General features: G+C 49.6%; 10 protein-coding genes across 10 annotated transcripts; 5 read left to right on the forward strand and 5 right to left on the reverse strand.

Moving 5' to 3' along the window:
- Window positions 1-1,887, reverse strand: N7518_009387 (uncharacterized protein; the record flags this gene model as incomplete). The annotated part of the gene is made up of 5 exons (XM_057190313.1): window positions 1-909; window positions 1,002-1,169; window positions 1,227-1,499; window positions 1,567-1,588; window positions 1,640-1,887. 5 exons carry the CDS (start codon window positions 1,885-1,887, stop codon window positions 1-3), a joined length of 1,620 nt encoding a protein of 539 aa, XP_057037969.1.
- A 374-nt stretch (window positions 1,888-2,261) lies between these two features.
- N7518_009388 (CeGAL family transcription factor) lies at window positions 2,262-4,532 on the forward strand (the record flags this gene model as incomplete). The annotated part of the gene is made up of 5 exons (XM_057190314.1): window positions 2,262-2,363; window positions 2,427-2,518; window positions 2,567-3,559; window positions 3,614-4,208; window positions 4,266-4,532. 5 exons carry the CDS (start codon window positions 2,262-2,264, stop codon window positions 4,530-4,532), a joined length of 2,049 nt encoding a protein of 682 aa, XP_057037970.1.
- Window positions 4,533-4,807: 275 nt separating this feature from the next.
- N7518_009389 (uncharacterized protein) lies at window positions 4,808-6,444 on the reverse strand (the record flags this gene model as incomplete). Its single annotated transcript, XM_057190315.1, has 3 exons — window positions 4,808-5,863; window positions 5,918-6,214; window positions 6,268-6,444. 3 exons carry the CDS (start codon window positions 6,442-6,444, stop codon window positions 4,808-4,810), a joined length of 1,530 nt encoding a protein of 509 aa, XP_057037971.1.
- Window positions 6,445-6,967: 523 nt separating this feature from the next.
- Window positions 6,968-8,758, forward strand: N7518_009390 (glycoside hydrolase family 32 protein; the record flags this gene model as incomplete). The annotated part of the gene is made up of 1 exon (XM_057190316.1): window positions 6,968-8,758. The coding sequence occupies one exon, from the start codon at window positions 6,968-6,970 to the stop codon at window positions 8,756-8,758; it is 1,791 nt and encodes a 596-aa protein (XP_057037972.1).
- Window positions 8,759-9,086: 328 nt separating this feature from the next.
- N7518_009391 (putative amino acid transporter) lies at window positions 9,087-10,965 on the reverse strand (the record flags this gene model as incomplete). The annotated part of the gene is made up of 3 exons (XM_057190317.1): window positions 9,087-9,209; window positions 9,250-9,894; window positions 9,943-10,965. The coding sequence occupies 3 exons, from the start codon at window positions 10,963-10,965 to the stop codon at window positions 9,087-9,089; spliced, it is 1,791 nt and encodes a 596-aa protein (XP_057037973.1).
- A 270-nt stretch (window positions 10,966-11,235) lies between these two features.
- Window positions 11,236-12,381, forward strand: N7518_009392 (cytochrome b5 reductase family protein; the record flags this gene model as incomplete). The annotated part of the gene is made up of 1 exon (XM_057190318.1): window positions 11,236-12,381. One exon carries the CDS (start codon window positions 11,236-11,238, stop codon window positions 12,379-12,381), a length of 1,146 nt encoding a protein of 381 aa, XP_057037974.1.
- Window positions 12,382-12,591: 210 nt separating this feature from the next.
- On the reverse strand, window positions 12,592-13,983 carry N7518_009393 (O-phospho-L-serine:2-oxoglutarate transaminase; the record flags this gene model as incomplete). The annotated part of the gene is made up of 2 exons (XM_057190319.1): window positions 12,592-13,161; window positions 13,219-13,983. 2 exons carry the CDS (start codon window positions 13,981-13,983, stop codon window positions 12,592-12,594), a joined length of 1,335 nt encoding a protein of 444 aa, XP_057037975.1.
- Window positions 13,984-15,089: 1,106 nt separating this feature from the next.
- Window positions 15,090-16,817, forward strand: N7518_009394 (glycosyltransferase family 1 protein; the record flags this gene model as incomplete). The annotated part of the gene is made up of 3 exons (XM_057190320.1): window positions 15,090-15,162; window positions 15,218-16,118; window positions 16,178-16,817. 3 exons carry the CDS (start codon window positions 15,090-15,092, stop codon window positions 16,815-16,817), a joined length of 1,614 nt encoding a protein of 537 aa, XP_057037976.1.
- Window positions 16,818-17,254: 437 nt separating this feature from the next.
- On the forward strand, window positions 17,255-17,644 carry N7518_009395 (uncharacterized protein; the record flags this gene model as incomplete). The annotated part of the gene is made up of 1 exon (XM_057190321.1): window positions 17,255-17,644. One exon carries the CDS (start codon window positions 17,255-17,257, stop codon window positions 17,642-17,644), a length of 390 nt encoding a protein of 129 aa, XP_057037977.1.
- A 1,803-nt stretch (window positions 17,645-19,447) lies between these two features.
- On the reverse strand, window positions 19,448-21,399 carry N7518_009396 (tRNA modification GTPase; the record flags this gene model as incomplete). The annotated part of the gene is made up of 3 exons (XM_057190322.1): window positions 19,448-19,466; window positions 19,528-21,071; window positions 21,124-21,399. The coding sequence occupies 3 exons, from the start codon at window positions 21,397-21,399 to the stop codon at window positions 19,448-19,450; spliced, it is 1,839 nt and encodes a 612-aa protein (XP_057037978.1).
- Between the last annotated feature and the right edge of the window lie 326 nt (window positions 21,400-21,725).

Below are 21,725 nucleotides of genomic sequence, written 5' to 3' on the forward strand. Positions count from 1 at the left end.
TCAATTGGATTTGTCGACATGACTTTTCCAGAGCTTCTCAATAACTGTAGCAGCCCCCAATACCTTCTCTTCCTGGAGTTTCTTCCCGATGATCTGCAGATTCACCGGATATCCATCCGCCTGTTTCGGATCGAACAGATTCCAATTCCACTCGTCGACACTGTTTCTTGGAACATAAGGCTCCGAGGGCAACACATCCAGATCAGCCCTCACCCTATCCACCGGGAATGTCAAAGCCGGATAATCTAGCAAATTCCAAATTTTAGTATAACCAACCCAACGGAATTTCCGATGAGGCACAGTCGTATGCGACAAAGTAGGACTTAGCAGAACGTCGACAGCACGACCTGAAGGGGACCGCACGGCATTCCACTTATCCAGATATTTCTTTTGCACTGCAGCTTTCCGCTTGTTCAACTGCCAATAGTCATAAACTGGGATAGCCTTGCCTCGGTTAACTAGTGCTTCAACGTGAGGAATAAACGGCTCGCCGGCGACAGCTACATCCCGACGAATATCCTCACCCCCGTCGACCGTGTAGAAGAGATCCATGATCTCAATGCACCCCGCATGGTCAGATGTATCCCAGACCACAACCTCGTGACCATTTGCTTTAAGCACTGTCGAGAGTTCTTGCAGGGCGCGCGCAATAGGCGGGTGGACCTTTACTATGCCGTCATCCAGGATCAAGCCGATGACCAAAGGTCGGTTTTGGGGTTCTTGGAAGGCAGTCTCGTTCCAGGGAAGAGGAGCGCATCGCGGATCGAGGTCCCAGGGCTGACTACTCGCTAGCAGACGGCTCACGTAGCAGATAGACGAGAGATCCCGGGCCATCGGGCCGATGGAAGATGGGACATGTTCTTGACCTTCGGTGGAGACGGGTACACCCTCATAGGGGAGTCTGGCACTCTGTTCGGGAGTTTATCAGCACATACCGTTGGATAGGCAGTTTGTTCATGGCGGTTGGTATTTACGCTTGGTTTGAAGCCATACAATCCCACTATAGCCTGTGGCATTCTTATACTCCCGCCGATATCAGTTCCGAATCCGAATAGCGATCCATGCAATGTCAACAAAGCGGCTTCGCCGCCACTTGAGCCACCGGGTGTAAAGATTGGATTGCGAGGATTGGTTGTGAGTCCCCAGAGAGGATTATCGGTTTCGGCCCACTGGAAATGGAGTCAATCTCCGAATCGGATACAGCCAGTGATGATACTCAGACGAACCATGATACTCTGTGGAAGGTTTGTCTTCGCGATGACGATAGCGCCCATGTTCTTCAAGATCTGCACGAGCACTGCGTCTTCCTGGGCGGGGGCGAAGCACCTGCCCACATATCCCAAGGTCGTGTCAACGCCTTTGACATTGAATTGGTCTTTCAGCGTGATCGGGATTCCATGCAGGGGACCCTTGAGCTTTCCGGTTTCTGCAAACTCGACGTCTAGCTGCTTTGCCTGTTCTAAGGCATCTTCGAAAAGAATCTCGGTCAGGCTGTTTGTCTATCCATGCCAGATTATATCAGTGAGTTGGTCAATGGAAATAGAGACGAGGATGAAAGACACATACCAAATGATGTGCTACCACAACCCTACCGAGGATATTAGTATATGGTCTATTCCAACCCCGATAACAGACATACCGTTGGATATATGCCTTGATCACCTGTTCTGCTTGGAACTCCCCCTTCCCCAGGCATTCCAGTAGGGCGGCAACATTGTCAATATCTGTTATCTTCTGAATCAAGGGATCTTCTAGCCGAGTACGCTCCTCGGGGTTCTGTACTTGCGGCAGACGTTGAGCTACATCAACTAAGTACGGTGCGATAAGTTGGTCTCTGATGAGCCTTTTGTGAGCGACAATCTCTTCCCACGACTGTGAACTGCCCATTTTTGCTATCATTTGCCATTTTCACGGAGGTCAAGACTAGCTTAATATAGTCTGCTCGGACTACACTCCGAGGGCCACTCTTATCAAGTGGAGACGTGGCACATTCTGGTCAAATGCCATATATTAGTTGATTGGTTTTTTTCTTCAGTCCAATCTCAGCGGGATTTGCCGTTCCCCAGTTAATTTGGCGGGTTTTTTCATGATCTTCTTGACGTGAAGGTCGTTTGAGGAGCGAAAAGAGAGGAAACAGGAGAGGGGAAGGGGGCCAATGTGGGTCAGACCCTTCGACCTCACTAGATTTTATGTCCGACAATCTCTCTCTACCTGAGCCTATAGCTCTGCAGCTACTTCGTATTCAGCTTTATCTTTATATTATGGAAATTAGATCGCCAGGCTCTGCCACTGGCCCCATTCGATCTCATAAATCGCCTATTGCCAAGAGGGCATGTGACCAATGCAAATTTCGCAAGATCAAGGTAGGATATCCACCGCCCCCTATATATTAAATGAACAGTCAATGTACTAACTGACCACCCCAGTGTAGCTTGTCACAGCCCTGCAAGGCCTGTGAGTCTATGGGCTTCGATTGTACATTCCTTCAACCACAGAAGAAGCGCGGACCAACCGGGCAGTGAGTAATGGCCCGTGACTATAAATAATCTCACTGACAGGGACAAAGTCGCGTGTCGCAAATTCGACAGCAGCAAACTGTCATTCCTACTCAAGAGTCTAAGAATGGCTTCCAATTTCAAGCTCCATCCTCATCGGTGGAGTCTGGTCAAGCTTTACCTAGAGCACCTTGGGGGGCCCCCACTCATGGTCCAGCCACGATGCCCTTAGAGGGCGCCGGATTGGCACCTACAGGTATACCTCCTCCGATGGCAGCCTGGGGTGAGGAAACCCCATCTATAGATTCTCACAACAGCGGCCTGAGCTGGAACGATCGAAATGACGTCGAGTACTGGCTTCCGGATAATCTGGATGCGCAAGTCCCTATCTTCGATTTACCAGGAAGTAATGTATATCTCCGGCCATCTCTCCCGTCTATCATTCAACCTGTCCCCGATGCTGCGGCTGCGGCCATGGGAATACCCCAGGAAGGTCCAAATATGGCATTCTCACCAACCGTGAGGTCTATGCGCTCAGATACCCAGGAGACCGATGCAATTTGGCCATCCACAATCAATGAAGCAAATATAATCCCCTGGATTGATGTCTACTTTGATCGGCTACATCCGACCATACCCGTGCTCAACCGGTCATCTCTGTACACCTCAATGATCACACAAGAACATCGCAAGAATTCTCAGTTCGGGGCCATGCTCTTGTCGTTATGTGCATTCTCGCTCACACAGCCAATTGAGATCAACGAGCGGCCGACGTCCTCATCTCGAGCTCTGCAGGCACGAGCCATGATGAACGCAGCGACCAAAATGCGAAGCTGTTCAGATTTTGGCGAGAATCCAACTATTGAAGCTGTTCTAACGAGTTTCTTCCTCTTTGGCTGTTTGTTTGGAAGTAACCAGCACAACGCAGCGTGGCTCCGGATACGGGAGGCACTAGATCTTGCGGCCACGCTGGGATTGAATGATCCCGAGTCATATCAGGATCTGTCTGGGGAAGAGAAGGGCCAGCGGCTGCGAACGTACCTCGTCCTCTCTATTACGGAAAGGTAATTAGAATTACTAGCCCTCCTCAAAATCAACTCGCTAACCATAAACTTCAGAGCCTATGCTTTGCAACGGCGACATCCAATAACCTTCTGGGGGAAGCCCGGATTCACTATGCGGTCAGTGCATGACTTCATCCACAGCGCCACGCATAGCGTCGTCTCTGGAATTGTGGTCCACAACGAGAAGGATGCCGAGGGAATGATGGGTCTCGCACGAATGATGGAACTATTCGATGCCATCGACGAAGATGTCATCGACTGCTGGAACCGCCGATGTGATGGTAGCAACGGGTACTGCCAGAGACTCACCGCAGTCAAGGCACTCTCCATCCACCAAAATCTCAATCGAGTCAACCAAGCCGAACGATATCGCGGCTATGACTGGTTCGAGCGAGCCAAGGAAGGCCGCGAAAGCAGAAATGTCACATTTGCCATGGGCCTACGAGAGACCCAAGCAGCGGACGTTTTTATCACCCAGAAATGGCTCCAGAACCGTGTCTGGCTCCTCTCCTCAACCCACGGCCTTCTGAGTGCCCATTCGGAACAACCCGAGCTAAGCTTCGGATATGCCGTCTCCGTTGCTGAATCCACTCTCCGGCTGTGCCAGTCATTACGGCTGAGCTCCATGGAAGCCCATGGTATCGGTTTGGTATGTAACTTGCTGTAATCTCTGACCTTTATCCCTTACTAACAACTCAACATCTAGACCGAAAAGCTGTACGATATCGCAATCTGCGCCACAAACATCCTATGCAACACAAATCCCTCTTACGGGATTGGCCTAAACATGCCCGTCAATTTCCCCGAAATAATACCGACAACTACAACTTCCACAGCCCAGAGTCTCGCAGAAGACTTTTTGTTACTTATGACCAGCTTCCGCGGTGGAAACCATCCTTACCTGGAGAAGTATAGAGCTCACCTACGCTCGCTACAGATCATGGAACCCAAAGCTGCAGAGTGGGCGCAATGATGAGGCTCTTAGGGAGGTTTTTTTTTACTTGGCCTGCGTCATTTTCCAATTCCTTGCACGAATGGGTCTTCGATTTGTACAATTTACTTTTTTAATACCTTGGCTCATGTCATGGAAAAATCGGGTTTCACTAGATTTTACAGTGTACCAATATAGCGAGTTCAACTATACCCAAGTTTATATATCCATGATCGGTACAATGCGAAAAGCATAGAGTATTTACTCGAGTATATTTTACAGACTTCAATTAGAAAAATAAACTAATCGAGGCTCTGTCACAAATCCTTTTCACGGGCCCTCAACTCCAATGAAGTCTCATACGACCTCCACTTCCACATAGGGATCTTAGCCGCGTACATCTCATCAATCTCAGCAAAAGTCCGACCACGCGTCTCCGGCATGAAAAAGTAGAAAAAGACAATGATAACAGCCATGCAGGCAGCGAAGACGAGATAAGTCTTCGCGCCAAGATTAGCTGCATCCGCCGAAGTCAGCTGCGGAACAACGAGGGTGGTGATAACGGCGGTTGTTTGTGCACAGGCGATCGTGTAGGCCATGGTGTGGTGGCGGAGTTTGGGAGTTGCCATCTCGGAGGGCATGAGGATTGACAGCGAGAAGAAGGAAGAGGCCCAGAAGAAGTTGAATACGAAGGACAAAGCGGCAATGGCCATAGTGGCTTTCTTGTTGCCATTGTCAAAGGCTAAGCCACCAGCCACGGCGTCGATTACGAACAGAATCCCCATTCCGACGAATGCCGTGGGACGTCGACCGGCACGGTCGATGACGAAGGGTGCGGCCATAGTGCCGGCTAATGTGCAGCAGGATGAGATGATTGTCAGGGCGAAGACGTCTGCAACCCCTAGTACTGCGAGGAAGACGGTTGTATATGTTGTTGAAAGAATGACGCCTGATATTTGGTTAAGAGAGAAAAATGAGCCCGCAGTGAGGGTACGCTTGAGGTGCTCTCGTTGGAATATGTGCCAGAACTTGGTCTGGGCGTGTATCTCGCGCTCATTTTCTTCAGACAGCATCATGAGACGGAGTTCATTTTCAACCTGGTCGTCACTGGACCCACGCAGTTTCCGCAGGTTGCGTCGAGCGTTTTCTATATTTCCCTTCCCGACCAGCCATTGCGGGCTTTCTGGAAGGGGCACCGTTAGGAACAGAAGAAGCACAGGCAGAGCACATTGTACAGCCATTGGGATCTGGTACGATAGGTTCCCTTCAATCTTTTCAGTTCTGAAGACCACCACAGTGCCTACCACGCCAGCGGTTAGATTCAAAATATTCATTGAACTGACGCATCTTCCACGTATAGAGGCGGGAACCACCTAATTGTAAGAATGAGCGAGATTGAACATTGAACAAGCGGTAGGGATCAATACCTCGGAGATATACAAAGGGGCAGTTGCATTTATGATACCCAAAGCAACCGAATTGATAGAACGACCTCCCACAAAGGACCCCAAATTTGGCGCAAAGACTTGCAGCAATCCGCCACCGATAGATATGAAATACGCAATAATCAAAGGCCATTTGCGACCAAGGTGGAAATTCAGTGGCGAAGCAAGCAGACCTCCGATCACGGACGCCACCAATGGAAGGGAGAAAACTAGATTTTGATTGCGAGCCGTGAGGACATACTGCCCAGTGACTGGGTTAGGTCCTTGGAATTTCTCGACCTGCTCCGAATCAGCTTGGAACATTTTGTGTTATGAAAAGAACGAGCACTTACAAAATCCGGCAATGCAGCAACAGGGGATATAATCTTGTCATCGAATCCGTACAAGAATGATGCGGCACCAAACACTGTACAGGCGAAAATTAACTGGACATTGATCGCGTGTGACTTCCGCGCGCCCGAGTTCGAGTAGTCGACTTGAGTCTCAGTCGAGCCACACTTGAAAGACATGCAGATTGTGTGAGCCAATACCCTGGAAGACACACTTCCATAAGGCTCAAGTTGTATGTTGAAGAAAGGGAGTTCCCCGGATTCCCCAAAAACCTAAACTCCCCGGATTTATTGGGGGAAGTTTCTCCGAGATCTCCCATTGCGACTCGAGGGAATGCATCTTCATTGCATTTATTCAGATCAGTTACCCGTCTGACTATCGCATTATATACTCTGATGCTTTGTATAGACTTGTTTTGATTTGCATTGATTTATATTGATCTATATATTGCATTTCGCCGACAATCCTCCTTACACCGAACCTATTCCCGATTAACCCCCGAATCGTCTTGAAGACCGGACTCGTTCAAGATTTCCTATGTTTTAAGGTGTGCGAATCTGAGCAACCTCGTAAAACTCATATTCCCGGCTAGATGAGTGGATTATTGGCGAAATGCACGGATTAACCCATGAAGTTAATGACCTATCTCATGAAGAGAAATCGCTTCGTAATCCTTCACAATGGAGACCATCATTCCATGTCATGGCACCAGCAGGATGGATGAATGACCCAAATGGATTGGGATACGACCCAAAAACAGGCTTATACCATTTATGCTTCCAATGGAACCCGCACGGGAATGATTGGGGCAATATCTCCTGGGGCCATGCTATATCCCCAGACCTGGTGTCATGGACGATATCCACCGATCCCATCTTGACGCCCGCTACTGAATATGACCGCCTCGGTGTCTTTACGGGATGTCTACAGGCAACCGATGCCTTCGGACAGCCGGGAGCTCTCACAGCCATATACACCTCCGTGAGCCATCTCCCAATCCGTTATACGCTCCCATATACACTCGGTAGTGAGTCTCTCAGTTTAGCTGTCTCGCAAGACGGAGGCAAGACCTGGGAGCGCCAGGACTGCAACCCGTTCCTCACTGGCCCGCCTTCACATCTTAATGTGACGGGCTGGAGAGATCCTTTTATCACAACTTGGGCCGAAGGACCTCTTTCCAAACACACACGGTCAACACTATATGGCTTTGTGTCAGGAGGAATTTCCAAGAAAACTCCAACAGTATTTGTCTACACTGTCCAAGCAACAGATCTCAGCAAGTGGGAGTTCATTGGCCCATTGATCGACGTCGGCCTCAATCTACACCCATCTCGCTGGTCAGGCGACTATGGCCTGAACTGGGAAGTTGCTAATCTGATGACCTTGACCAATGATACCACGTCTCGGGACTTCATCATAGTGGGAGCCGAGGGCTGTGTGCCATTCGAGAGTTCAAACCAAGACGCGGCCCAAGAAGCACGTCGGAGACGAGAACCCCGAGGCCAGTTCTGGATATCTGTCACATCCAACGGAGAAAAGCAATCTACCTCCACAGACGGTGCTCTAGCCTCGTATGCTTTCTCTGGTATCTTCGATCATGGCTGCTACTATGCGGCCAACTCCTTCTACGACCCTCAAACCTCGCAACGTATCGTCTATGGCTGGATCACGGAAGAGGACCTGTCCAATTCTCTGCGTCATCGTCAAGGATTCAGTGGCCTGCTTTCACTTCCTCGTGTGGTGGGATTGATGACAATGAGAAATGTCAAGAAGGCACGAATCTCGGAGTTGAGTTCGATTACCTCAATTGAAGCAGTCCCCGATGCACCTGGTACTGGTACTTTCACGATCCATACCATGAAGATCAACCCAGATAGCCGACTTGCGCGGCTCAGACAGAGTGCACGGGAGAGCCACCTCGCTGACGTTGCCCTGTCCACATCACCTTCACAAAGTGCGATGCTGTTGGGGACATCTAAATGGGAAATCGACGCCGAATTTTCGGTTAGTAGATCCTGTGCACGTGTGGGTATCAGGATTCTACACACTCATGGTAAGACATTGGTTCTGATTCGTCGGATCTATCATACATATACTGAACTGATACTCGTTCATCTAGACGGTCAAGATTGCACGACCCTTTCCTGGGATCAACGAAGTGAGACCTTTGAAATCCATCGACCTTTGATTGACGACACTGAAGTAAACCACGGCTATGAAACTGCTCCGCACACGCTATTTACTTGCCTGAATGAGCGAGGTGACGAGGTTGAAGAAACGCTTCGAGTGCACGCTTTCTTCGACTCAAGCGTGTTAGAAGTTTTTGTCAATGACAGAACGGTCATATCTACACGAATCTACCACCCAGCAGCTAATTGCTTCGGACCACTGTTCTTCGCGGAGTCTGATGCTGATGCTGATGCTGGGGTGGACGGGGATCAGCCAACTGCAGTTCTCGTGCGAGCTTCTATATGGGATAGTCTTGGTGTATGAGAGATTACAATATGCAAATATTATGAAGATTATATACAGTATGCACCGCATGTAGTATGCAGCGCGCTAGATCTCTAATAAAACAGGGTAGAAGTAGACGCGGCGTGGGGCATCATGCAACTAGCAAAAAGATGAAGCAATCAGAATGCACCCGCCTAAAGCCATGGTCATCACATCGTCGCCAAAAGGGCTTCCATTGGAAGCGCGAATACACGCACAAACACCAGAGACAGCTTTCACTTCGCACCATACACCCTAGCTATATACGCATGGGTATCACAATCATAAGAGCGAACAGGATCAGAGCGGGCGGAGAGTTTCCCCGAATTTATTGGCGCTTCCAGAATTTCCAGCTGGGAAGATCGATCCGACCATCTCGCTTATAAATACGCCAGTAGTAGACGGGCACGCCGGTGATGATGAACGCGACGACGATGAGCGTTTGCAAGGGCTCGGAGATGACAGCTCGGCTGAGAAGGAAAAAGGCTCACGCAGCAAAATATAATGGGTGTGGTGATCCAGGTGCGGTAGGGACGTTCCAACAGGGGTTCACGGATACGGAGGACGATCAGGCCGAGAACGGTGAGGAAGTAGAAGGTGTATCCGGCTACACCGTAGAAAGTGACGAGGGTGCCGAACTCGCCGACGACGATGTAGATAGTTGTTAGGACGCTGTTAAAAGCCATGGCATATATTGGCGTGAAGCCGAGTCTGGAGTTATCGCCGAAGAAACGGGAGAGGGCCCTGCTGGCCCAGGAGCGGCGGCGTAGTCGGCTGCTTGCTGGAGGGCCTTGCGAGGAGGCGTGGAGACCGATCCGGCCGAATATTGAGGGGAGATACCCTTCCTTGCCGGCTGCGTAGACTAGTCGGCCGCTTGTGAAGGTGGTTGCGTTTAGAGCTCCGAAGCAGCTGGCTGAGACGACGAGAGCTAAAATCAAGGCTCCGGGGGCGCCGAATACTTTTGCGCCGAATTGGACGGCGATGGTGTTGCTTGCCTCAATGGTGGAGTGAGGAAGAACAAGGAAATATGAGACATTGGCGAGCAGATAGGAGATGATGACCAGTGGCATCGCCGTGTGGATGACTCGGGGCAGATCGCGGTTTGGGTTCTTGAATTCGCCCGTCACGTAGTTGGTCTGCAAGATGTGAGTGGAAGCATTCCAAATACTTGAGTGTCAACTTACATTGTCCCAGCCGTCAAATGCCCAAAGACCTGCATACAGGGCCACTGCAAAATCAGATATCTCGGTGGTGGTTCCCTCGAACCATCCTGTCGTCTTCCATTCTTCATTTGCGTTGCCTCCAGCCGAGAAGCCAGTCACAGCAACTATAATCCCGATGACTGTGACACCTAGCAGAGCAACGAACTTGAAGAACATAAAGAAATCACCAATGCGGGTAGCGAACTTGGTGGAGATGCAATTGAGCAGAGTCACTGCGACAAGCCCTCCAAATGCAACACCCTTGTTGATCCAAGGATTTACGTCGCCAACATCAGCGCCCACAAACGCACGGACAACGTATTCGCCAAAGATGAGAGAGATAATCGCCGCAGAGCCAGGTTTCAATACTAACACGGCGCACCATGCGAAAAGGAAACCCGTCAGCTCTCCAAAGATCTTGGACAGATAGATCTGCGAGCCTCCGTTCAGCGGAATTGCTCCTCCCAGCTCTGCATAGCTAGCAGCGCCCGTCCAGGCCAGTAGACCAGCCACAGCCCAAACGATGAGCGAGGCGCCCGGCGACCCCGCGTTGGCATTGACCTGACTCGGTGACGAGAAGATACCAGATCCAATAATCAGCCCAACGATGAGTGATAGCCCATTCAGATATGTCAATGTTTTATTCCGCTCCAGCGATCCGTCTGTGAACCCTAGTCTGTCCGCGGACGGAGTACCTAGGGGCGCGTAGCCACCCTGTGTTTGCGACAGCGGGAACAGATTGCGCCCGAAATCAAAAGCTGAGGATATGGAGAATGAGCTCTGAGCTCTGTGACGGCGCCCTAGCTCGGCATCTTGATGCGATTCTGCGAGAGGATCTTCGTCCTCAAGGGAGAGCTTGCGGGATGAAGAGACACCGTCGGGGGAAGAGGAGCGTGATGACCCGCCTACGGAGCCAGGAGATGAGGATGCGAGGGAGGCGAGTTCTAGTGAGTCTCGAGGCGCAGCGAGGCTACCATTCCTGTTGCCTTGATATGTATTCGACATGTTCTCTTTGTGTCCGTGTGGTATAAATCGTCGAGGAGAGGGAGAGGGTAGCGGAAAGGTATGTCGTCAGGAGTAGCCAAGAGAAGTCTCCATTGCCCGAAGAGAATGTCGAGAACGAGAATGTCAAGTCGGTAGAGGAGAAATCTCCAAAGTGAGTTGAAGTAAAGAAGAAGAAGAAACCGCCAAGGGGGTGTATTTTCTTGTCGATCGCCCGGCTCTCCCTTGGCCTCGACCCCCCGCGATTTCTTTTTTCTTCAATTGCACTTCCACATGAACAACCTATCTTCTTTATGCTGTAGAGGCAGCCAGGGTCTCAGAGCTGTAGCTCGGCCTGTACGCTATGCTTCAACCTCAGCAACCCCGACGTCACCAAAGTCCCCCCGTTCCAACTCGCGCCGCTGGCTAAGCATCGCCTTCGTGGGTGTAACAGCAGCAGGTGCAGGCGCCTATATCCAATCCCAAAATACATCATCCGCCACCTTGAACCCCGAAACATTCACCAAATACAGCATTGTATCCCGCGAGCCCGTGTCGGCAACCAGCAGCCTTTTCACGCTGCGGCCACGCATACCCAGCGACAGCAACTACGATGTCTACGAGGAAGCATGGCAGACGGGAGTCTGGAGTGTGATGTTCAAGCAACCACAATTACAAATCGGACGGGATTACACGCCGCTGCCCACGACGGCAGCGACATCGCTAAGTGTCGACGACGAGAACGAGGGCTGCCTGCGCTTCTTCATTCGAAAGGATCCCTTCGGAGAGGTCTCGCGCTACCTGCATAATATTGCTGTTGGTGCTGACGTCGAGATTCGTGGACCCAAGATCGAATGCGCGATCTCGAAGGAAACGGGGGATATTGTCTTTATTGCTGGTGGGACGGGGATTGCGCCGGCTCTGCAGGCTGCGTATTCTCTTTTGAATCGCAAACATACTGAGCATCGACCGACGATCCATATCTTGTGGGCGAATCGGATAAAGGATGACTGTGCTGGTGGTCATAGTGACTCGCTGAAGCCGCAGTCACGCCGGGGCTGGTTCTCTGGGTGGTTTGGCTCGAAGAGTCGGGATAATACTTCGGAAAAGCCTGTGGATGTTGTACGAACAGAAGACACTTCTATTATTGTGCGAGAGCTAGAGGCGCTCAAGGCCCAGTATCCCGGGCAGGTTATTGTGGATTATTATCTGGACGAGGAGAACACGTTCATTGGAAAGGAAGATATCCGAGGTGCTATTGCACCAGCGTCAAAAGGCAACTCTCGCAGGAGCAAGTTGATTTTGGTTTCTGGTCCTGAGGGGTTCATCAGCTACATGGCTGGGCCTAAGCTGTGGGCGCAAGGTCAGGAGCTCCAGGGCCCCCTAAAAGGAATCATCAAGGAACTTGATCTCAAAGAATGGGCTGTGTGGAAGCTCTGAGCACTTTCTCTTGGGCTTTTGTACCAACATCGGAAACATTTTTGTCATTAAAGCATATATATAGCATGGATATACTGGGAGTTATGTTGAATAAACAGTCGCAACTGTCCTGGACACATTCTGGCGTCCTATTTCGTTACCTATCACACGTTCCTGGCCAAAAGCCCCAGGTTGAATTCGCTCAAACACCGATATTATATCCAAACGGATCTACTGTGCTGTAGCAAAGTCCTCGAGGTACTTTACTAGCTTCTGCACGTTCTCCAATGGGACAGCATTGTAGTTGCTGGCGCGCATACCGCCTACACTACGGTGGCCCTTGAGGCCCTGGAGAAGACGCTTTTCAGCGCCAGCGATGAACTCCTTCTCCTTTGCATCATCACCGCCGCTGACACGGAAGCAGATGTTCATGCGGCTGCGGACGCTAGCGTCAGGAACAACCTGGTACACTTGCGGGAACTTGTCCAAAGCACCGTAGATAAGCTCTGCCTTCTTGTTGGCTACTTCCTCTTGCCCGCTGACTTTTTGAGCGCTGAACTCGGCCATCAGGTCGGCCATGACCTGGCCGGCAATCCAGAGGTTGAAGATGGGGAGGGTGTTGTAGAGGGAGTTGTTCTTTGCGGTGATTGCGTAGTCGAGGACTATTGGGCCGGGAAGGCCGCCAATGTTCAACCGGTGGAGGAGAGCAGGGGAAGGAGTCGCGGTCTGGGGAGGGAGGAGATCCTTGCGAACGATGGCAATGGTGATACCGGTGACACCGATGTTTTTTTGTGCGCCGCCCTGTATATATTGTTAGTGTACTACACTCATAACGCGGAAAGATTGAAGTCAACGTACGAAAATGACCGCGTATTTGCTGACATCAACCTTCCGGCTGATGAAGTTGGAGCTCATATCGGCGACCACGAGACGCTCATCTTCAGCATCCTGACCCTGAGCCTCCAATGACTTGGGGAACTGCTGGAACTCGACACCATCGACGGTCTCGTTGTCGCAGAAGTAGACAAACGCAGAGCCCTTGCCGCCCTCCTTCTTGGTAGGAGTCAATGACCAGGTATCCTCAGCGGGGATTTTTCCAAACTTCCCCCCGTTGGCCTTGCGAGCATCAAGAGCAACATTCACATATTTCGAGCCGATCAGTCTACTCGCTTCCTGGGAAGCCTTGAGCGACCAAGATCCAGTCACGAGGTAATCCAGCTTGAGCTCCTCATCGACCTCCTTCTGAAGTCTCTGGAAGACCAATTCGTCAACCTGAGCCTGCTCCGCACCGGGCTGTGCCTTCTTCACGTCGGCTTCGGCCCTGCGGCGGCGGCGCTCAATCCAGACGGGGACCAGGTTTTGCACGACAGCGCTGAACTCGCCACTGCCTCCGGCCTGCATGAACAGGATCTCATAGTTATCGGGGATATCGAGGAGAGCGGAGAGGTTGGCTTTGGCATCGTTGAGGATCTTGTTGGCGGTGGGGGAGCGGTGCGAGATCTCGCCGAGTCCGAGTCCGACGTCGTTGAAGTTGACGAATGCCTTTGCGCCGGCTTCAACGACTGAGGTCGGGAGGGGAGCTGGACCAGCTCCAAAGTAGGATACTTCTTGTCGGGAAGGCATAGTGAGATTAATTGAGGTGGACTGATGTAAAAGAGAAAGAAAAGAAGCGGAAGAGAAAAACCTCAAAGGTGTGGACCGTAGTGGATCAACCTTGCAAGGACAGTAAGAGAAGATATAGCGATTTATATGTTCCAACAACAGGATTTACTGGAATTCCAACATGCAGTCTGATATATTCACCGAATCTACATTTACACGTTCAATTGAATGTTTTATATGTCAATCCTGGCAATGGCGGGGTATGAGTCAATTCGGTATGCGCCATTGAGTCACGATCTCGGTTGAAGAATTATTTCTTTGGATGGCTTATATGGCTGATACTGACGAGGTACGTAGTAGAGGCATATAACAGACCCATCTCGCTTTCCAATTGTCTATGATATAATCTATTTGAGAGATCAACGTTAGAATGGCGGGGTTGATCGACATATACAAGGTTGTATAGTATGAAATGGTTGTCTTCCAAAGGTGCATGTATGAAGTAAGTATGAAATAAACTCTTCTTCTCTTCCTAGACCCAATTGCTCTTTTCGTAGGTCTGTTCTTCCTCTATGTTGTAAGTAGTTGAGATATGAAAGATGAAGACCATGACCGATATCGGCGAAAGAGTCACATGCTATCATCATCAGGTGACTGGTTTGTAATGTTTGTCTCGCCACCTTTGAAGTTACATACTTGCATCATGCATGTATAGTGTCAAATCTCAGGCCTTGCTAGTAAGGGCCTAGTACTGCCGGCACTTATTTCCACGTGCTTAAAAAAGGGGGGGAGCTCTCTATGTCAGTTTGAGGATTCGAAAAGTGGGAGGTTTCTGTGAGCAACTTGTCATTCTAGTTAGGACATGTACAAAGCCCCTAACTATAATGGGATATCATTCTAAAGCATCAATGTTCAAATCGTTCAGCTCTCTGGACTTGCCTGTTAACTCCAGTGACTCTTCAATTATCAAGTCTATACTCGGCGGGATTTGTTTGAAACTCTCCGAAGTCCGTAGTATGGCCTGAGGATGTTAGTTTGGGGGCCATTTCGGGGTTTGAGGTATAAGTGCTTCGCTCTTTTCTGTCAAGTTTTTAGTGAAACTAATTGATTTCCCCCTATTTCTCACAATGAGCCAGTCCCAAATACATTTATCTCGAAAGATATTACTGGTGGTTACTACCGGAGGATTCACACATGCCGGTAAGATGGAACATGAAACGTGAACAGATAGACAACTAAATAAGAACCTATACAGCCCCTGTTTTGGAAATTGGCCGGGTGCTCGCGGAGCGTGGCCACGAAATTGAATTTGCAACACTTGAGGGACAAGAGAGCTGGGTGAAACCTGAGTATGACTTTGTCAACAAGCTTCATCAGTTAGGCCCCGGACCAACCCCTGAGCAACTCGATGGTCACTATCGGCGTATGCAGGCATGGGATATCTCCAAGGGTATCGGACAAGCTATGGAATCCAAATACATGTTCGACTCCTTCTGGCCTCAAACCTACCATCGTCTCAAAGAGATCATGGATGACCCCGCGACTCGACCGGACATGATAGTTGCGGATTTCTTTGTCGAGGCAGCCAACGATATTCACTTTGAGTATAAGGTACCAATCGCCATCGTCTGTCCCAATATGCCTTTATTCCAGTTGCCCTGTCCGTACATCCCAGGCCAGCCAGGCTTCCAGCTTCCAGGGACCATGACATCCGAGGATACTTCCATGTGGCTACGAATCATGAACGAGATCTTCTTTTTTCCGGATCTCCCAGCTATCATACGCGCAGGAAAATGGAGCAAGAAGATGCGAAGCGACAATGGCGTCTTCTATCCGCCTCATAAGCCCAGCAAACCAGACTATCTCATATTTGTCAACTCCTTCTTTGGGCTGGAAATCCCCCGCGATCTACCTCCAACTGCTGCTCCTGTTGGTCCTCTCTTGAGTCCGACATACCCGCCACTAGACCAGCAGTGCGGGCCATTCTTGGCCAGGCATAAATCAGTCCTTTATATCGCCCTTGGTACTCATATCATCCTGCCCCATAAGGATGCTGCGAAGATAGTGAAGGCCGCGAATCGCCTCCAAGAGGATGGTGTGATCGATGGTGTGATCTGGGCTATGGGCAAGACATGTCGAGCAGACCTTGACCGCAGGTAAGAAACCCTACAACTAAAGAATCAAATCTCTCTCCTCACGGCTAAAACCTTGCTAGCGCATCCTTCCAATTCAACACAGGCGATAAAAATGAAATCGAAATCACCCTAGGGGATCTACTTGACAACAAACATCCGAATTGGATCTTCCCGTTTTTTGCACCTCAACGTGCTATCCTCGACAGCGAATCAACCAAGCTCTACTTCACCCATGGTGGAGGATCTAGTGCTAACGAGGGCCTTTACCATGGAAAGCCAATGTTATCAATGGGTATCTTCTCGGATCAAATCGCCAACACCGCTCGGCTGGTCGCCGGAGGTGTCGCCGAGTCTTTGAGTAAGCTTAACTTTACATCGGATGAGGTCTACGCCAAAGCCATGAAGATTCTCAAATCAGGAAACGAGACATACAGCCGGAATGTGCTGCGCCTGCAGCGTATTGCTAATGTTGCTAGTCGTCGTAAGTATCATGCCGCCGATCTTATCGAGGAGCTCATGTACGACAATGAGCTACGGTTCAAAGACGGCAAGGAATTGCGCCCGATGCACTTGCAGACGGCTGATATGCGTATGTCTACCTTTAAAGCCAGGAACTGGGATCTCTATGCTGTCAGTGGACTGGCTCTATCTGCAGTTGTAGGATCGATGTGGTTGGCTGGTCGCTTTGCGTTGCGGTATCGCGGCCCTGTGATCGGATAGTTCTGATATATTGTGCTTGCGAGGTGGGAAGCTTTGAAGAACACTGTAATTAAGTAGGGTTTGTCTTAATAATATCATTGCTGGTCTTGACATAGTCAAGTAAATAGCAAACTGGCTTGTCTTCGTTCAATTGAGCCATAACTCCCAATGACTGTGAAATATATCTTTTGTTATAGAAGTTCCATATCAATATCAAATGCAATAATCTAGAGAGGGTATCTGAGACTAAGAATAAACAGAGAAGGGAAACAAAATAGGGACGTACATGCAGCAAACCGAATCCCAAAACAGCAAGTACTCTGACTATAAAACAAACAGAACCCGACCTCTTCCTCTTTCACTCTTCCACTGCTTTTACTTCTTCCATCATCGTCCCTCATTCTTCATCCTTCATCTATCCTCCATCAATCTACTTCATATCCACAACCACATCCATCATGTATCATCCCCCTACAGCACAACAAGACCGTAACAATCCTCTGGGTCTTCAAATCTACGAATGCTGGTTTTGCCCAACAAACTGGATCGGGTTCTCAGGCCTCCTCTTCCACCTCGAAGAAGGCCGTTGCGTGAAGCAGGACCGCATCCGCACTCTCGCCTTCGAGTCTCCTGAATATGGGTTTTATGGCAACCGACTCACCGACCAAAATCCCTTCTTCTGCTTCCAATGCTGTGCCCAGTTTCCTCAGGTCTCTTACCTCTATCACCATGCCGAACACAGCCCTTCTTGCTCATACTTGCTCAATCCCTCTGAGTGTCTAGGAGCTCTCCGTGACTTTTACATTGAATACTATGAGTGTCCTGGCTCGGACTACATCCACTTTTGAGTTTCCTTCGTCATGAATACTTCAACCTCATTGCAATTGTGATGGGCTGCTTGGTTTGGAAGGGAGAGGAGATATCAGAGCTTTCGTTTGTTCGGGGAGAAGAAGTAGGCTACAGTGTGGTGAGGCGTTGTGGTTTGTTTCTGGTTCACAAAGGGAATGGCGTGCAATATGTGGAATAGCTTACATCGCCAAATAACATACTTAATGTTTGAATTCTTCCATTTCGTATTGTTTGTTTATCAGTATTGTCATTGACAGAACACTCTATAAGGTAAGGCTCTGTAGAATGATCAAGTGTCAAAGTGCCCTATATGTATGAAAAAGCCCTAGAATAGCACAAAGAAAGGCGAAAGAAACAAACAAAAATAAGGGTTAAACAAACCCCTAGCAAAAAGTAAGCATCCCCAGATAAAGCTAATCACCCTATATGAAAAAGCCATATGGACAGACAGGGATGATGAAGCTATTCATAGCACATCCTGCACAACAGACATCGGTGGTTATCCGGCCTATACTCTACACCACCCCCTACCAGACTATTAGCTTATTATAGACAGTATAAAGGAGATTTTTATTCTCTTAAGCCAAAATAGGGGTCTAAATAGTCCAGTTACATTGTTGTCCGAGGCTGCAAGGTACTTCCTTGTCAGCCCCGGTGACAGGGTAAAGAGATGACGTTTGTTCTGAAGCACAACGTGGGTTTCTTATTTTATTCTCGGGGTATTTACTCTTTTACCCTTGGTACTTTCTATTTTTGATTGGATGATAGTCCTTCTAGAAGAAATCTCATTCCATGCAGATATCCCGCTATTCTTAGATCTGACAGGAGTTTTAGAATTGAAACACTGAAACTCCGACAATATCTTAGTCGAATAGCGAATAAAGAGAAATAGCCAATGGAAATAGAAATAGAAAAAAACAAATATAGAAATATCTTAAATGCGAGTAACCACAATGATCGACACCCAGGAAGCATGTTTCAACCTCAAACTCGGCCTTATACAGGGCTACAGCTGAAGCTTGCCTCAGCATTGGAATTCTTCATGATACCGTAGCATCTAGGATGACAAGAATAGCTCCCAAGTCTCAATATAATAATTTAGGGCGTGCTGTATTGTCTTTCGGCATCGGATACATCTGGCCTAACTGAGACACGCCAGGTACTTTCAGTACTTTGCGGAGACTGTATCCGGTCCTGACTCAGATAGATCATTCATGTTTGACAGAATTCTGTCTTTGACAAGGACAATAGGAGTGTTGTGGCTAATTTTCGGAAATAAACCCGAGGAGTCCGTTTCTGGGTGCCTGGGATGATGAATGAGACCCCGGCAACCAAGGCAGACAATTTTGGGATTCCCTTTTCTTTCTTATAAGTATCGCGTTGCTGATCGGTGGTGGTAGTTCTTAGGTTACCATTGCATACATTATTAGTCTATCGAGCTGCTATTCATACACAATTGCATCGGTTCTTGCAACTTCATCGGCACATCACCTCCCGTCACCTCCCGTCTACCACTTTGAAGCTATCCAGCAGTTATCTCTGCCTAAATAATTCGTCATGATGTTTCCTGCAATGGGCCGAGGAGGATACAATGCCCCCGCCAGCAGATCTTGCCCCAAGCTTTTGCCTGGCCAAAATTAGGCCGCCCAGAATGTGCATGATGGACAATGCACTTCCAGCAACCATTTCAATCATGTCAATTGCAACCAGCAACCGGTTGATGTCACGACTCTTGCCGAACAAGCTATCATAAGACGGCGATGCAAGTCAACCTCGTCGGAGCCATACTTGAATCGGAATGTTCATTTGCCGACACAGAATCTACGACAGTCAGCTCGCCATCCAGACCAGCAAACCAAGATAAAGACCCTCCAGTACTTACTTCTCGAAGACAACCCCCAACACATCCTCGACATCTCCACTCTCGCCTTTTCCTGTGATCTTAGCCAGCATATCAGCCGCAAAGCGCAGATGTTCCGCAGCAGTGACGATATCGACTTCAGATTCAACATGGGAATCAAGAGGACCGAGTTCTCTCTCGCGCGAGGAATCATCATGACATTCAGCAGAAGATGCTTGAGATAGGAAGTCGTCCAGATGATCAAGACATATTTGAAGATTAGAGCTTTGGCGATGCGTGACACCTAGAGAATCTTCCCAATACGAGATATCATATTGACCTCCATCTCCGTCCACGCCAAGAGGCGAGGCAATCTGCTCAAACGTCGCAATTAGTCCACGTAGAAAGACCTGTAGATTACCCGGGTCTGTAGTGGTATTGAGAGACGATGCTCCCTGACGAGCTTCCTCGCAGGAAATGGTAAATACACGGTCTACCGGGACCGAAGGGAAGATGTCGTGGATCGTATCTGACAATGACTGCGGCACGCCACTTTCCAAGGTAGTGTGTAGCTTGTCGCATTTGTTGACAGCCACAACGAGGCACTTGCCTGCTTCCACGCAGTCATTAACAGCACCCAGAACCTCCGGCTCAACGAATAGCCGGACGCCAGTGGCAGTGTCTTCCAGCGAAAGAACCACAATAACAACATCAGACTCCAACGCCCTCTCCCTAGCCCGGCGAATGCCCTCTTTCTCAACGGCTCCAATAACAACCCCCTCACCATCACCAGAGCTACCCTCAGCCCGGATCCCCGCCATATCCCCAAGCTTACAATACCATCCTCCAAGATCAACCCCAACATCGACAATATCCCTCGTAGTCCCTTGCTCAGTACTAACAATAGCAGCCTCCTTCCCAACAACCCGGTTAAGCAAGGAACTCTTGCCAGCATTCGGCGCACCCAATAGCGCAACCCGAATCCCATTCCTAAGCAACTCGCCCCGCGACGCATTAGCAATATGGAAATCGATCTGCACGCTCAACGTGCGCACCTGGGCCGCAACAGAAGAAACAAGCTCCTCGGTGGACTCATCGAAATGCTGATCCTCAGAGAAATCAATCAGCGCCTCCAGCTCGCCGCGCGCATACAGCAGACCCTGCCGCCACCGCTCGTACCGATTCAGCAATGCGTCGCTGGAGCCACGCACAGCTAGTCGTCGCTGCTGCTCGGTATCGGCGGACAGAGTGTCGCCGAGTGCTTCAATCTGAGGCAGGCTGAGACGGTCGTTCATGAAGGCGCGGCGGGTGAATTCGCCTGGTTCGGCGTAGCGCACTGTTTGCTCTGGGGTGTTTGTCTGTGCGATTGCTGAAAGGACGGCTTTTGTTATTGCGGGGCCGCCGTGGATGTGTAGTTCGAGGATGTCTTCGCCTGTTGCGGTTCGTGGGGAGGGGAAGTAGAGGACTAAGGCGCCGGCATCGAGGATTGTGTTTGCGGTTGGGGGTTGGGTTGGGTCATAGAGGGTGCGGAGGGCTGCATAGCGCGGTTTTGGAAGCGGGTGGTTTGGGCAGAGACTTTTGTATATCTGAATGGCATTGTTAGTCTGGTGCTTTGGTAGTTCTTCGAGGAATACATACCGAGGCACATGCCGGACCCGATACACGCACGACTGCAATGGCTGCTCGTCCAGTTGCAGTAGAGAGCGCATATATTGTAGAGTCTCCATCTAGCATGAATCTAGCTGGGCGAGTAGACGAGAAAGCTCGAGCTTGTCCGGGAGCCCGCCGGCCACGCGATTCGGAGAGAAAGCCATGACGTCGGATACATGATTTATTTGATATAGTTTGCCATGGTTGACTCGTTGGCGAGCTGAAGGGAGAAACCCAACGCAGAACTTGGCGAGATGCTCGCATGCGCAAGATTAAACCAATGAAATATTGGTAGATGCCGAGGGTGTTCAAATGTTCAAATGTTGGTCCGATGTTTATATTGCGATAAGGGCGACTAAGTATCGGGCACTATCTTACCGCCTCTATCACCGCCTTCACGAGCCATATATGCTAATTGAGAGCTTGGAAGAGATCGAGAACATAGATTTTGTCTAACTGCGAGTCTTTAAATCCTGATCCTGAAAATCACAAGCAATAGCAGTCCATCTAATGCGGCTCTAGTCAAGGATACGCAGCAGATATAAAACTTGACCACGACATGCGCTCGGAAGTAGGGAGTAAAGAACAAG

This window comes from Penicillium psychrosexuale (assembly GCF_028828465.1).
Source record: "Penicillium psychrosexuale strain IBT 29551 chromosome Unknown utg000005l, whole genome shotgun sequence".
NCBI classification, from domain to species: Eukaryota; Fungi; Ascomycota; class Eurotiomycetes; order Eurotiales; family Aspergillaceae; genus Penicillium; species Penicillium psychrosexuale.